The sequence below is a fragment of the Talpa europaea genome (genome assembly GCF_964194135.1).
Source record: "Talpa europaea genome assembly, chromosome: 7".
NCBI lineage: Eukaryota > Metazoa > Chordata > Mammalia > Eulipotyphla > Talpidae > Talpa > Talpa europaea.
Window position 1 is genome coordinate 119412528 of NC_140074.1, and position 14923 is coordinate 119427450.

General features: G+C 37.7%; 1 protein-coding gene across 1 annotated transcript; it reads right to left on the reverse strand.

Moving 5' to 3' along the window:
- Window positions 1-3551: 3551 nt before the first annotated feature.
- On the reverse strand, window positions 3552-10547 carry KRT222 (keratin 222; the record flags this gene model as incomplete). The annotated part of the gene is made up of 6 exons (XM_084237132.1): window positions 3552-3780; window positions 4220-4355; window positions 4534-4610; window positions 6192-6412; window positions 7309-7437; window positions 10452-10547. 6 exons carry the CDS (start codon window positions 10545-10547, stop codon window positions 3552-3554), a joined length of 888 nt encoding a protein of 295 aa, XP_084093258.1.
- Between the last annotated feature and the right edge of the window lie 4376 nt (window positions 10548-14923).

Genomic DNA, 14923 nt, shown 5'->3' on the forward strand with positions numbered 1-14923 from the left:
TTCAGCTACAGGGCATAGCACTCTAGTTGCTACAGGGATGGGATGGCCCAGAAAGCATAAAAATTTGCTCTGTGGGCTTTTACAGAGAACATTTGCCAACTTGGTCTAGGGTCTAACTTTGTGAGGGAAACTGGAAAGTTCTATACTGATTTGCACATAGCTATTTCAAAATGTTTATTTGTAGTGTGTCGAATATTGGCTGTTTATAATGCTGGCCATGATCTTTAATAAACCCAAATCCTGCCCTGGGCACAAACTTTCTTTTGATGTAATAATGCCAGGGGCTGCTGGGAGAGAGGGGGGATTGGGCACAAGTTGCTTATGGCCTATCTGCTCTGAGTTAGTTTTCCAGCCCAGGTGGAGAGACCAGGCTCTGGAACTGAGGTATGCCTGAGTACAGATGTTCAGAAGAGTGATAAAAAGCTCTGGGGGCCAGGCATCCCAAATTCCTGACCAGAGTGGAGGCCTGTTTACTGATGAATAATTGTCTTTGTCTAACTCATAAAATGCCAACTTGCAATAAAATGTTAAGGTGGTTTCTTTGGGTGTTAACTAACCCACTGTCTGAATAAAGCATACCTTCTGAATAAAGCATACCTTAAAGATTCAAATCTTGTCTCTGCTTACTGGCATTTGTTGGTGACAGGCAGCATGAGCCCCAGAATTCCAATTACATTGCATTGATAATGTGAGTAATGTGTGTATACATTTTATTTAAAGTTTACTTTTGGCCCATGTCCTGTAATATGTTTCCATTTGAAACTTTCAAATTTATTTAAGCTTTTTTTTTTTTTTTTTTTTGACTCTGGAGAACATTTTTGAACTTTGAAACCCTGTCATGGTAGAACAGTTCAAATGGGGTAACTCACTGGGAAAGTAATTCTGACAGCATGTAGCTAACAAAATTTTCTTTGTTGTGTTTTGAACTTTCACTTGGAAAAGTAAAATTTGGAAGTTATAATTTATCCTCACGAATTCTTCTTTCCCTGTGACAGTTCTCATCCAGGTAATACTGTATATTTGAATAGTGCTTTGCCAAATATTTTCAGGTGTATATTTGACACAGCTCTATAAGGTAGGGTAGAAATTACTACCAAGCATCATCTTTCCCTTTGTTTTCAAGTATGAAGACTGAAGCTCAGGGAACTTAAGTGATTCTTTCCTGATTACAAAGGCAGCTAGTGACAATACCAGGGCTAGAATCCTGTAACTGTTAGTAAGTGGAGTTACTCTTTATTCTTGTAATTTGTTATGGAAGCATGCACTTGAACTAATACTGAGACATGGAAGAGTATACATCTGTGCTTATCCATAAGCTCTGCCTGTTCTGCTCCCCACTCTGTCTCTGGTGATTCCTCTCAATCCCTCTCCCCCAGCCTGTACCCCAGTTCTTATATGCATAAATAAATAAATCTTTAAAAATAAAGAAGATGAGGACAACATTTTGCACTTGTAGGATTTTTGTAAGAATCAGAGAATATATATGAATATGCCGAGCACAGTGGCAGGGACAGAGTAAGCACTTCGCAAATGGTGGCTACTGTGATTTTATTTCCCCTAGGACTATGGGATTATTTTTTGAACTAGAATATACTATTCATTTTTTTTCTATGGGGAAAAAATATAAAAACCATTATCTTTTCACTGTAATTATAGTTTTCTTTATTCCCCAAGTAAGCTAACCATATTGGAACAAGTAAACTCAATACAATGGCATCAAATGCAAATACAGTGCTGCTTTAGAGTTCATGTTTCCAATTTTTTTATTGTAGTGGTATCATTTACTCTGGCAAATTCATATCCCAATTTAAAATACCCCAAAGCAAATAAAACTCATAAATTCAAGTACTGCATATTAAAATGTACATTTATACACACAAGAGCTGCATAGATAGTGGAATTACTATAACAAGCAGTTACATTCATGATGCCCAGTGCTAAATTCTTGACACCGCATACAGATTACACTTAGAGACTGCTTTATTATGATCATTGTTGTCTAGAATACTACAATAGCTTATATGACTGCATTAGTACAATAGCTTAAATGACTGCAATTTTCCAAAGTTTTAATAAAGTTAGTAGCATTTAACTACTATTGACTGAAAACACTTATGGAGAGGATGTATTTTAGGTCAGATGCTTCCACAAGAATAAGCACTTAACATGCTGTTGTACCCTTGACAAAACAAAATCATCTTTTACTAAATAGAATAAGCCAGGCTCAAAGGAATCTGAATTGGAAGATCATTTAAAATTTTATATCCCTGTATTGTGTTTTAACATTTTCTTCAGGTTCATTTTTTTACCTGGTTGAAATAAAGGCAAGAGAGAGAAAGGTTGCAAAGGCTGGACTGAAATGCTAACAGAAGTAGCTGTAGCCCTTAGATGACATCTTAGCTGGGAAAAAAGTATCGGGAGTTGTTCTCGACATTTTTTTCTGCTTAGAAAAAAATTAATAGCTTATAAATTTCTAATGTTTTAAACAAGTATTTATTATTTAAAGTCTTAAAATAAACATACTTGTGTTAAATAATAGTATTTAAAAAACTTTGCAACAATACTTATTCACAATTATATTATCGATTCATATTTATTAGTTTGAGCAATTTAAAATGGAAATCCTGCAAATACTATTAGCTTAGATAACAGTTAATGTTATCTTAATTCACATAAATGATTACAAGAACTATCTTTCTTTAGTATCTCCGCATAGTATCTTATCTAATGTTCACATCCAACACCCAAATCAATCACATTTTACTATATAGATGGGAAAATTGGGGTGGTGAGTGTTTGGATTACCCTCTGAGTACCTGTAGTAACTAACTTTTCATATTTTGTTTGTTTATCTGGCTTTTTTTTTTTATGGGGAGGACACAACTTTAAAATTCACTGAGTAAAGAAACTTTCCTGGAAAACACATAATGATTACAAAAACTTTCAGATAAAGATGAACTTAATTGTATTTAATCATAAAATTAGCCCTGAGGTATGTTCTCATGGAAAGTAAATGTTATTTTTTCTAGGTGTGCAAATGATTGTCTCTAAAGGGAAAATTTTGTTAAGTGTGTAATGACTCTTTTTTAGAAGTTTGTTTATAATGATATCTTTTTTTTAAGTAGAAAAACCTTTAGCTAGAACCAGTCATGGACAATTATATGTAACTCAGATTCTTCATGTATTATTACTAAATATTCAATTGTATTAAACAAACGATTCCCTTTTTCTTACAATATTCAGCCACGGAGTGAAATGTTACACTTAACTAACACAGATTAATGCTTATAGTTGCTGACAAAATTTCAAGGGAAGACTTTGAAAAATAAATAAATCATACTGAATCTCTGATTTTATTTTAGTGCCCCCTCTCCAAAAAATACATCCATAATTAGAAATTTTGTGTCTTAACCTTTTTTATCTCTGAAGTGACTCACATCGATCATAACATACGTACTTACAAACTTATGTTTTAGGACAGAAGGTGGTCAGCATGGACACCTTGGTCCATCCTAGTGTCATTTTTAAATCAAATCAAATACTGCCTTAGATTAATTTGCTGCTGATGGATGTTTAATGGAGGGGATACTGCATGACCTTCTCATGATAAGCCTGACTTCTATATCTGGTAGATTATCTTGCTTAGTCTGTAAACACCCTTCATCAGTGGCAGCTAAATGAAGATCAAAACGAAGAGAAACAGATTTTTTCCTTAATCGAGGGTTATCTTTAAAGAAGGAACCTTCCCATTCTTTAATAACTTCATCCACTTTTTCTGTCCTGAAATGATAAAATAAACCTTTCTATATGAAGGAGTATGGAAATAGTAAAGAATATGTAATATGTATTCCATCTGAAAAAGAAATTAAGAAATTTGTATAATGTATAATTTACATTATAATTATAATCTACACTATACATTATAGAATTTATAGTTTATATACTTTAAAATCATACAAATTTAATTCCTAAGGACTTCAATGGGATGCTCATGTTTTGGTTATAATTTTAGGAGAAATGGTGAATTAAGGATTGAGTACTCCATCAGAGTTTTTGTTTATATATATATTTATTCATGTCAGATTAAAAAATCACAGTAGATTAAAATTATGTTTGAAAACATTCAAACAAAGAAAATTAATTAGTAAGATAATGCAGTGAGAATTACTTTCTTTGCATATACTTATTAGGATTTCTTAGTCAACATTGTTTTACTTACTGAATAGTGCCGTGTGCTTCCGTGCTCTCCTTCACGATATTTCCATTTAATATCGCCTGTTTGGTCACTGTCTCCACTTTTTCATTATCAAACTTTTGTGGAACTTTTGTTGAGAAAGATATTTCATTTATAATGGCTGTGAAAATGTTATTTATGAAATATTAAGTTACAAAGTCGAAATGTTCTTCACAGTGATTATGTCACATGGTCAAATATTGTTTGTTTTTTGCTATTATGAGCATTTTGTTTATTCATTTATACTCCCTATCAAGAGCTCTTCACCTTTCCAGCTAGTTTATTCATCAGAAACTCACCTGAAGGTAAAACAAAGCCAACCCTACTCGTGGTAGCTTTTCTTTCTTTTTTTGCACCTTGGATACAGCCATAATATCTGAAATTAGAAAGAAGTATGTTACAGGAGCAATATCATATTTGCATATAATTGAAACCAATGCTCACATTAAGGGAATGTAGTAGTATATGTTATTTAGCATGAAAATAAATGAATTTATGGATGAATCTCCCAAGTATACACTGAATGAAAAACAAAACAAAACAAACTGTAGCTAATTTTATAAAGGTTAAAATAATATGTAAAAGCAACTTCATAATTTGCTTAGTGATACATACATATTAGTATAAAGGAATTTATGAAAGTATTAATCATCAATTTCAGGAGCCAGGTTAGATTGAGGCAGGAGGATGAGATGGGGAGGTGGTTGTGGTTTAGGATGTGGGGAGGACTTTAATAACATTGTAAATAATTTATCTCTTAAGGTGCTACATTGAAGTCTACTGCATTTTGATACTTTCTTGTACATTTTAAAAATAGAATAATAAGTAAAAAATTATAGTAATATTAAAGATCAATTTATCAACATCTTAAAGTATTAGGAATTAAATAAAATTCATAACCATTTAAAAATAAATAAATTATATATTTGAATAGTATATTTGAAATTACATATTTGAATTGTATATTTGAGTAAGAAATACATTATATAATTGCATACATATATTTACTGTTATATATAATGCTGTGTTAAGCAATTCACAAATTAATTATTTTAATCTTCACAATGATCTTATCAGGTTACTAGTATTTCTGTTTTATAGATGAGAAAACTGAGGCAGGGAGGTTCAGTAACTTGGCTGATACCACTCAGCTAGAAACTGTATACTTTGAATTCATTTTGTTTTCCAAATATTTAGTAAATGTCAAGATTTATGATATAGGTTGTAGTTGTTATATCTAGTTTTAGAGAGGACTCAGAATGGAAGCAAGCAAGAATAAAGTTTTTTTTTTTTTTTTTACGGGACCATGGATAATCGGAAATTGTGCTGTACTCAAAACCATGTGGATTTTAAAAGATTTAGACTAGAACAGGCGTGAATAAAACTTTTTGGTACTTTTTGTTATCAGGAGACCTGGACCTCTTCTACAGACCTCTTCTCAGAACAGCATTGTTTACTGTGGCTGTAAGATAATCACATTATCGTCATTATGATGATGATGATGATTTTGGTGTTTGATGTGTGATGGGGCTGGGCCCTTGGGGGCATGTGGTATCTGGATTTAAATAGGTGAAGAATATGTGAATTTCTAAGCTGCTTCTGTGGGTGGTTCATAGACCTAATTCTAAAAGAGATGAATAACAAGAAAAGAGAGAATTAGTTAAGAAAATATATTTTTTTTTTTAGTGATTGAGAATTGGTTACATTTTGTTCTAGGGATGATGTGCTCTTTGTGGTAGCTAGTGTCCCAATTTTGACTATTTTGTTCTTACTGTTGAGTGGCTGGAAGTAGTTTTGCATATTCCTTGCAGGTGTGCTAACCTTATTTTATGGTAGGGGCTCCGTAAGCCTGCCATGTTGATGATGAGTTTTCAGATTTAATTTCTCCGATGACAATACTGGTGTATGTGGCCCTTTATTTCTTGCAATTTGTCATCAACTATGTGGAATTTGGTACCTGATCTCCTCCTTTTCTAGGAGGCGGCGATAAGTCTCTATTTCTTGTTCTAGCCTCATCTTCGTGTTGAGCAGCATCTCATGTTCTTGAAGCTGTTTTTCGATGCCTTGTCTTACTTCCTGTAGCTCCTTTTCTAATCCTTCAATCACTGCCTCTAGGTCTTGCAGTTGAGTCTGGTAATGTTGCTCACTGGCCTGGAGGGAGTTTTCAAGGCCCCTTTCCTGTTTGAGATAGATCTTTGTCAGTGAAGGAGGGAGGGAGACAAAATGGGTTCTGAAAACCTGATAGGCAATGTCTTCATTTTATCCCATTCTCTTCTTTTAAAAAAAGGTTGCAATCATTGTATATCATGTATGCAAAAGGTGTTTCCTTTCAGCTTTGGGTGTGACCCAAATTATAAAAAAATTATATTACATATATCTAGCTAGATATATGTATCTATGTCTATGTCTATATATGTATGTCTATATTTATATTTGTATCTATATCTAACTCTATCTCTATATCCAACTATATCTCTATGGTTATCTATAGATATAGAGATTATTTATCTCTATATCTAATTAGACAGGTTACTCTTACAAAGGAAGCCTGCCATAATTCTTATGGCCAACAAACAAAATTCTGCAGTGCAATTAACTTATATCACTCTGATTTATTTGAGGTTTAAATCCCAAATTTATTTGATTTTCTAAACATTGAAAATGTGAAACATTGAGTATCAAAGCCAGAGCAGACTGCTTATAAAAGGCATTTTAAGGAAGGAGTCTGAATATTATTCTATTAGGTGTCTCAGTAATATGGATAAGGCTCCCCACTGTTTGACTTGGTTTATAAAGACAAAGGCCATATTCTCCCACTCCACCAATCAGAGAACCCCAGGTGATAAGCAAGGACTACTTCATTTCTGTAGGCTTGAACTAAATCTTGTGTAAATTGATAATAGCCATAGCCATGAAGGAGGGAGTGGGGAGAGTTGAATTAGACCAGGAATAGATATCAGTGGCCTTGATTTTCAGTGTCTCTCTGTAAAATAATGGACATTATTCCTCTCTATCGCTTCATCAAATAACATCTGGAGACTTGACGGGTCAGCTGCTTTTGAGGTCATTCTTACCACAGCATGGAGAGATTCAATTTCCACTTGCAGGTGGTGCCACTGGCGTCGGGCCTCTTTGAGTTCTGCCTGAGCTGCCTTTAAAGCCTCTTCATCCTTGTCCATTTTTTTGCTTATATCTTCTTCTAGCTAGAAGAAAGCCAACAACAATAACAACAACAACAACAAAAAAGAGCTCTCTTGAAAATGAAGCATTTCAAAGCAATTATATAAAAATAGTTTAGAAATTGAATCACTATTTTCCTTTAAATGGTGAGATTACAAATGTCTTTTAGGGATTAGTTACTAATTAAATATGAGAGAAGGTCAAGTGCACTTTCAATCTCAGTCTTCTTAGATGGAAGGTGAACCTCAAAAGTCCTTTCTCACTGACAGTCTGAAATGGAGAAAAATACAGCTTTTAAAATGAAAAGTAGTAGTATCTAGGAGCTAAGTTTTGAAACCCCTGATTTGTAACCTTCCATTATTTCTGGGTTTATTAAGGATTGCCACGTGTTCTTGTAGGCTGTTTTATAAAGGGAGATAAAAAGCTAAATGTTCTAAACTGATGAATTCTGGGCCTGGGTATATACACTGGGAGTAAATACTGCTAGTGAATATATTGTGGATAATTTAGAGCATTAAGTTATCGTAGGTATTAGAGTATTAAAAACTCTAATATGACTTTGGTATTAAAAGAACCCCCTATTGCTGTACCTCTTCCAGAATGATCTTTTCAGAAGGCATGATAATTTTGGGTTTCTATAGTAGTAGCAAAAGGGACTTCTTAAGCAGTTGTTTTCTAAAGATCCACATATAAACTAACAAGTGGGTTATTTTAAATTGTACATTACCATTTTATATTATTATTACATAGTTTAACAGAATTCTCAAAATTTGACTCTTAAGAGCAGTAGGAGCAAGTACAGAATTGATTGTAGTATTTTGAAGCAAAATTATAATTTTTTAATGTTCTTATAAATTGCATTTTGATAGTATAATAATTTTTTTAAAAAAAGGAAACATTAGGCAAAATGAAGTATATGAATAAAGTTTAGGGCAAGGATAGAGAATGAAGCCCTTAGAGACCAAAATTCACACTTTTTTCAGTTTGTTGTATCACTTGTTTTTAGTGTTAGGTGGGCAAAGGCAAGCAACACTATATATTGGCAGGTACAAAAGAGGATGTCAAGAATTTAGGAAACAGAAGAGGATAAAAATGCTGGTTATGTCCTGGTCTTTTGGAGTGAGTGTGGAATTGGCAGCTAGGTGTGCATGGCAGCTGGACTCCAAAGATGGCCCCAAATGAACCACACCTCCCCAAACTCATATCCCTGTGTAGGCCCAGGTGTCACTCTGGCCAGTAGAATGGGCAGAAGTGCCAGTTTTAGGCCTGAGTTTTAGGAACCCCCGACAACTCCCACCTATGCATTTTGGGAGCCCCAGGCCAACATGTAAGGATTCTCCAACATCTTGGAGAGATGATGCCCAGAGGCCAGTGAGAGAGACTTTGAGACTACAGGGTGAGAGAGAAAAAACCCAGGAGTTACAGCTGAGCCAGTATTCCAGAAATCCCCACAAGGTGCCAGACACAATAGTTAGCCACCTTGCATATCCTGAACCAGTTGTGCCCCAAGATGATTGCAGGCCCAGCCAACATCATGCACAGCAGAAGAAGCACCCCCGCCGAACCCAGTCAGCCAACGGGATCAAGAGGATATAATGCATGAAAGCGAACACCCTAAGTTTCAGAGTGGTTTGTTAAATAGCAATCAATAATGAAAACGGCTTCTATTTATTTTGTAATAATTGAATAATAACTGGGCTTTCTTGAATTTATTTCTAGCTGACTCTTCAAAAATAATCCCCTGAAGTAGTTTTATGGTATAAAGACTAAACAAAATTTATTGTAGTCTTGCTTTTCCACTTAATTTATTCATTTAGGCATTATGACGTATAAACAAAAGAATTTGTATTGCTACCATTGCTGTTTTTTAGTTTATAATTTTCATAAATTGTCAGCTATTAATTTTTTCCCTTCTCTTTGTAATAGGTAAGTGAGTTGTTTCAACACATAAATCAAATATCCCAGAGAATTTGCTTAATCTGGGGTACCTAGTCATTTTATATGGCTATTGAAAATGTTATCCAGAGATGAAATTTATAAAGTTACTAATAATGAATTTGCTAATGGGGTAAAACCCTATGATTTCCCAGCAATATTTTTTCCCTTTTGGTGATATTCTTAAGCAAACTCCTTGTTATATTTGGGTGCTTGGAATAATCTTGAACCCAGATATAATAGGTAAACTAAAAAAAAGAAAAGAAAAAAATTTCTGAATTTCTGAATCTTTGTTTCTAAAATATGTGTATATCTGTTTAAGGATGTGAAACCTTAGTTAACTGCTTAAGGTAATTGTAGCTTTAATACAAAAAAGTCTATTGAAATTAGGATGTAACCCTTATTTAACTTTTTTAGTACTTAAATGTTGGATGCCTAGTATTGGAAATAAACATCTCATCTTTAAGTACACACAAGCCAAAATCTATAACCTAAATGGAAAGTCATTATCAATTTGGGGTTTTGAACATCCCAATTTATATTGTTTCTGGATGCCACCTTCACACACTCAAATGATTTCTATTTATAACAGTCTGGTATAAAGCCGAACTTATTAAAAAGACCATAGAAGCCTTTTAGAAATTATGTTACTTAGTGTTATCTCTCCAAAGTGTGCAAGCTAGCAGACCTTGCTATAAAGCTTGTCTTTTTTAAAGATGTCATTTCCATTAGCTCTATAAATAACTCCATAATATCTGTGAAGGGTATTTCAAATGCTTTCTTCCTGAAGGATGTCAGAAAAGGAGGTTAGAGTGCACCATTTTATTGTATGTTGACCCCATGCTTATTAACACAGGAACCTCCTTATTTCTATAAAAACATCAGGTGCATCAGCCAGCATTTATTTAATGGTCCTTTAACAGTATAAACACGGCATTTCCCCCTGTAGTCCCAGACACATTGCAGTAAAACCTAAATTCTTTCCCCAGTAGATGCTGCATTGAAAAGGAAATACTGTACCTCAGAGAGGCCGGGACAGGAATTGAATAGACAGGGATTGTCTCCTTATCCTGGAAGGTGCCTGTCTGTATGAAATCATTACCTGGATCCTTGTTGAGAGCACGGTCTCTATCTGATTTCTGGTGAGGAGCTTTTCATAGTTTGCCCTGATCTCATTGAGTAGCTGGGACAGCTCCATTCTTTTCCCATCCTCCACCTTGGCTAACTGAACCTTATCGATAGGACAGTCGCTGCGGCAGAGCCCGGCCTGCTGCCTGCTCCTCTGTGCGCGTCGCCGGCACCGAGCCCGGGAGCCTTAAAGAGGCAGAGCGCCCTTTTCAGGAGCTGGGAATGTATTTGATCGTTGCTCCTCAGTGGGGCAAATCGTTGGCAAATCCTCACTCCTGTTGTTGGTATAGTGTCATTCTAGGAAACTGGATAATGAAAACATCCTCAAGATTCCCGAATTGCTTCTCTGTAAATTTGAACACTTTGGGGGGAAAATAGTTCATATTTTATCTTGTGGAAAGAAAATGGGGCAGAACATAAAGAAAAATATATTTTGTTTCCCCAAAATACTGCGTGGAAATAAATCTGGGCCCAATATGTAATAGCCGCAATTTTTTACTAAAGATTCCCACCCCCCCACCCCCACCCTTTGGAGTAAAGGAATGCAGTCCTATAGGACCTTAGACTATGCTGGAAAATACTGGATGTTCCGACTGTCATCGGGCTAAGTTGATGGTTGTCATTAGCGCGGGAATGATTGACGGTGTCTCTCTCAGATGCACACAGGCTGTGTGGCTCAAGGTGGGGTTGATGTATTGGGGTGGCTCCTGAAGGCGCATTACAGAGGCAGGTATCACGGAGGCAAGTGCTAACCAAGCCTGAGAGCTGACAGCTGACATTCCCCACATTTTAACAAGAAACACAAGCAGATGGCCCAGGCACAGGTGTGGTCACTGAGGTGGATGGTTGTGGGGTTATGCCTGCCTTAGTGGGTGTGCAAGGAATGACAAACGCCACTTGTAAATATCTCACGTTGAAGCTCTTCCACCTGTAAGAAGTGCTTTCCTCCTTCTATCTAGTCTTCAGTCATTTTGTAAAGCTGACGTAGTCAAATTAACTGCAGAGACGTGTCAAAGGCTTGAGAGGCAGGACACTGATCAGAGAGCCAGAATTCATAAACAGAAACACCAAGATATTTTTGAAGTTTGGGGGGAAAGACTCAAGGACTGTGAATCTGGGGCTAGAATAGGTGCGGCAGGATGGCCACCAGTGAGTTTCAGCAAGTGATTATGAAGGGAAGGGGGCGAGGCAGAGATGACCTTGGGTTACATTCTCTGTGATGAGAACTTCAGTGGTTCCATGCTCAGACACAGGGAGGAGGGGAGAATATTTGGATTAAATGAATTCCAGACTTTTAAAATGATGATCTGGGGTTGAGCCTTTGCCTGCCAATTATTAGCAAGATGAGCTGTGATAAAGCACTGATGCTCTTTGAATTACAATGTTTTCTTTTTTTTTTTAAAGAGGCATGTATTTTTATTTATGATTTATTTGTTTGTTTGTTTTGTTTATACATGCACTGGGTACAGTCAGAAGCGCGGGAGGGTGAGAGAATTCACCAGAGCCAGAGCGGGGAGCAGAGCAGGCAGAAGGACCGAAGTACACTGCTGAGGGGAGCAGCGGGCGGCAGGAGAGGTCTGCGCGCCATGTGGGACCCTCCTCTGGTGGCCGGGGAGTAGCCGGGGATCAAACCGGCGCCGCAGAGGCCGCGGGCAGCTTCGCAACCCAGCGCACAACCGCTGCGCCACCGACCGGGAGGCCCTGAATTACAATGCTTTCATCTGTGAAATGAGATCAGTGATACGCCTCACATTGTTATTATTACACACAGCTGGAGATGAACCATCACCTTCCTCCTTTGATAGATAAAGGTACTGGAGCACAGTGAAGCTCAGGGCCAAGATTCAGATCCAGTATTCTAACTCCAAACCCTCCTCTTCAGAGCACCACTACTACCCAACTTCTTGGTAATCAGAAGTAAAACACTCGGCGCATGGGGGTCTTTAAATCTGTGCTACCTAGAGTTTGTTAGAAACGCAGGTTCCTAGGTCTTCCCCCACACTTACTCCACCAGAATCTTCATTTAAACAAGCTCTCCAGGTGATTTGTGTGTGCACTAAAATTTGAGAGGGCCCACTTTACATTGCTCGTCCTCAAACTTGCCTGTACAGTGAAACCTCTTGCAGAACTTTAAAGAAATAGTGAGGGCCAGGCCCTCCTCCCAGAGTTTGTCTTATTAGCTCAGGATATTCTCAGGGCATCAGAGTCTAATACCAGCAAAGTTTGAGAGCCACTATTATAAATGTTACGTTTCCTTACACTCACTCTAATTCCAGAGGAAATGGGTTACTAGTACAAGTGTCTGAAGAAAGTAAGACTCCCACAGGGAAATGCTGGCAAGTCCTAGGATCTGTGTTGGTACTGGTTTGAGGCCAGTGACTCGGGGAGTTAAGATGTATACATGTATCTTTTGTTTTTTATAATAAATTATTCTTTGAGATTCCATCCTGCAGAAGATGTGCAATGAAATCTCACCAGTGGAACTTCCTGCTTTTTATCCAGAAGCTTGCATCCAAGCTTGGGGAACTTCTGTAGTTGTGACTAGCAGAAGGGTAGCATCCTTGGTGTCATCTGCCCAAACCCATGCTCACCAAACCAGCCACTGTTCTGTCCTGTTGTCTCTTTCTCACTGTTGGGGAAGTAATTAAAAAAACAAAAACTCCCAACCATTGGACATTCTCTCCAATGGCAAGAGGAAAGCACTTTTTTTTAAAAAAAGATTTATTTTTATACAAGAACTGGGGTACAGGCCAGATGCGCTGGAGGGTGAGAGGAGTCACCAGAGACAGAGTGGAGAACAGAACAGGCAAATTGACGGAAGTACACTGCTGAGGGGAGCAGTGGGTGAGACAGGAGAGGTCTGCTGCGCCATGTAGGGTTCTCGCTGGCTGGCCGGGATCGAACCCGGCACTGCAGAGGCTGCAGACAGCATCACAGTGCGGCGCTCAACCATCTGTGCCACCAGGGAGGCCCAAGAGGAAAGCATTTTTATTATTGAATAAAAACAAGGTGACCCGCATCACAGTCAAGCCCCTGGAAGACAGCAAACACAGAAAGAAATCTCCCCTTTCTTTTTTCTTTCTTTCTTTTTAAAAAGATTATCTATTTATGCATACAAGAACTGGGGTGCAGGCCAGAGGTGTGGGGGGTGAGAGGATTCACCAGAGACAGAGTGGGGAGCAGAACAGGCAGACTGACTGAAATACACTGCTGAGGGGAGCAGCGGGTGAAGCAGGAGAAGTCTGCTGCGCCATGTGGGTTTCTCCCTGGCTGGGGATCGAACTCGTGCAGCAGTGGCTGCGGATATCTGCATAGGTTGCATCTTAACCCCTTGCGCTACAAGGGAGGCCCTAGGTTTCTTATTTTCAATTTGCCTTTGTCCTCACAGCACCCAGCTGCTCTCCTCCATTCTTCCTTCCATGCTCCAAAGCATGAGAATCACTCTGATGCTTCAACCTGCCGGTGACATAGAAAAAATAAGGTCAATTGTCTCCATCTACCTAAACACATCAGCAGCCATGACCCATGTGGCTCTTGTTCCTTCCTGGGGCCACTGTCCAAGAAGCAGGGCACAATGGTCCTGAGCAGGTTACTGGGGTGCAGGGGCTCTGACTCACACACAGGGTTTGGGCCCCTGTCTCATCATTCCTCACACTTTTCCCTCTGTCCAGTCTGGGGAAGTGCATCTATTTCTAAGGTTCTATTCTAGAACGTCAGCCCCTAGCACTGTCTTGCCCATTGTGCTATCACCAAGCCCCAGTTCTGTGTCTGGCAAGAGACTATGGATTTTAAATATGTGCAGAACAAGTAATGTTTCCCTTTAGTCTGGGGCTTGAGTCCTCTTCATCCTAAACCAGACACTTTGTGTTCGTTTCACCCTCCCCTGGGGCAGTGAACTCGAGTAACCTATTTGCTTGCGGAGGTGGACAAGGGCTGAATTACCAGGAGACAGATAAATAGTGCAAAAAACATTACCCTTCCCAAGTGTTTAGTGTTTAAAAATCCATGCAACTCAGATACCAGCCCGTCCTCCTGGATGGATTTCTACTGGGTGATAGGCTGGGACTTTGACATCAATGTCTCTTCTAACCTATTTGAATTTTTGCTTTAAGGAGGAGAGAATATTGGAAGGAAATGAATGCATTGATTTATTTTTATGTAAGCACCCTTTAAAGAACCTGTTTTGTTGTATTTAAGGGTCACACGTCTTAATCCATGCAGTGTTTTGTCTTAGACATAAACATTGTGATCATCTTTTATTCTAAAAGATAGGCCCCCCAAGTTTATATTAAGCAGTGGTTGTAAATATCAGTCTCTTCCTTAGCCAGACATATCAGTCCAAGATCTTTTCATTTTGGGGGGCAATCCCTTAGAGCTTGGGTATTATTTTATTAGGTATAATTTCTTTTTTTTTTTTTTTACAGATTTATTTATGTATGCATACGA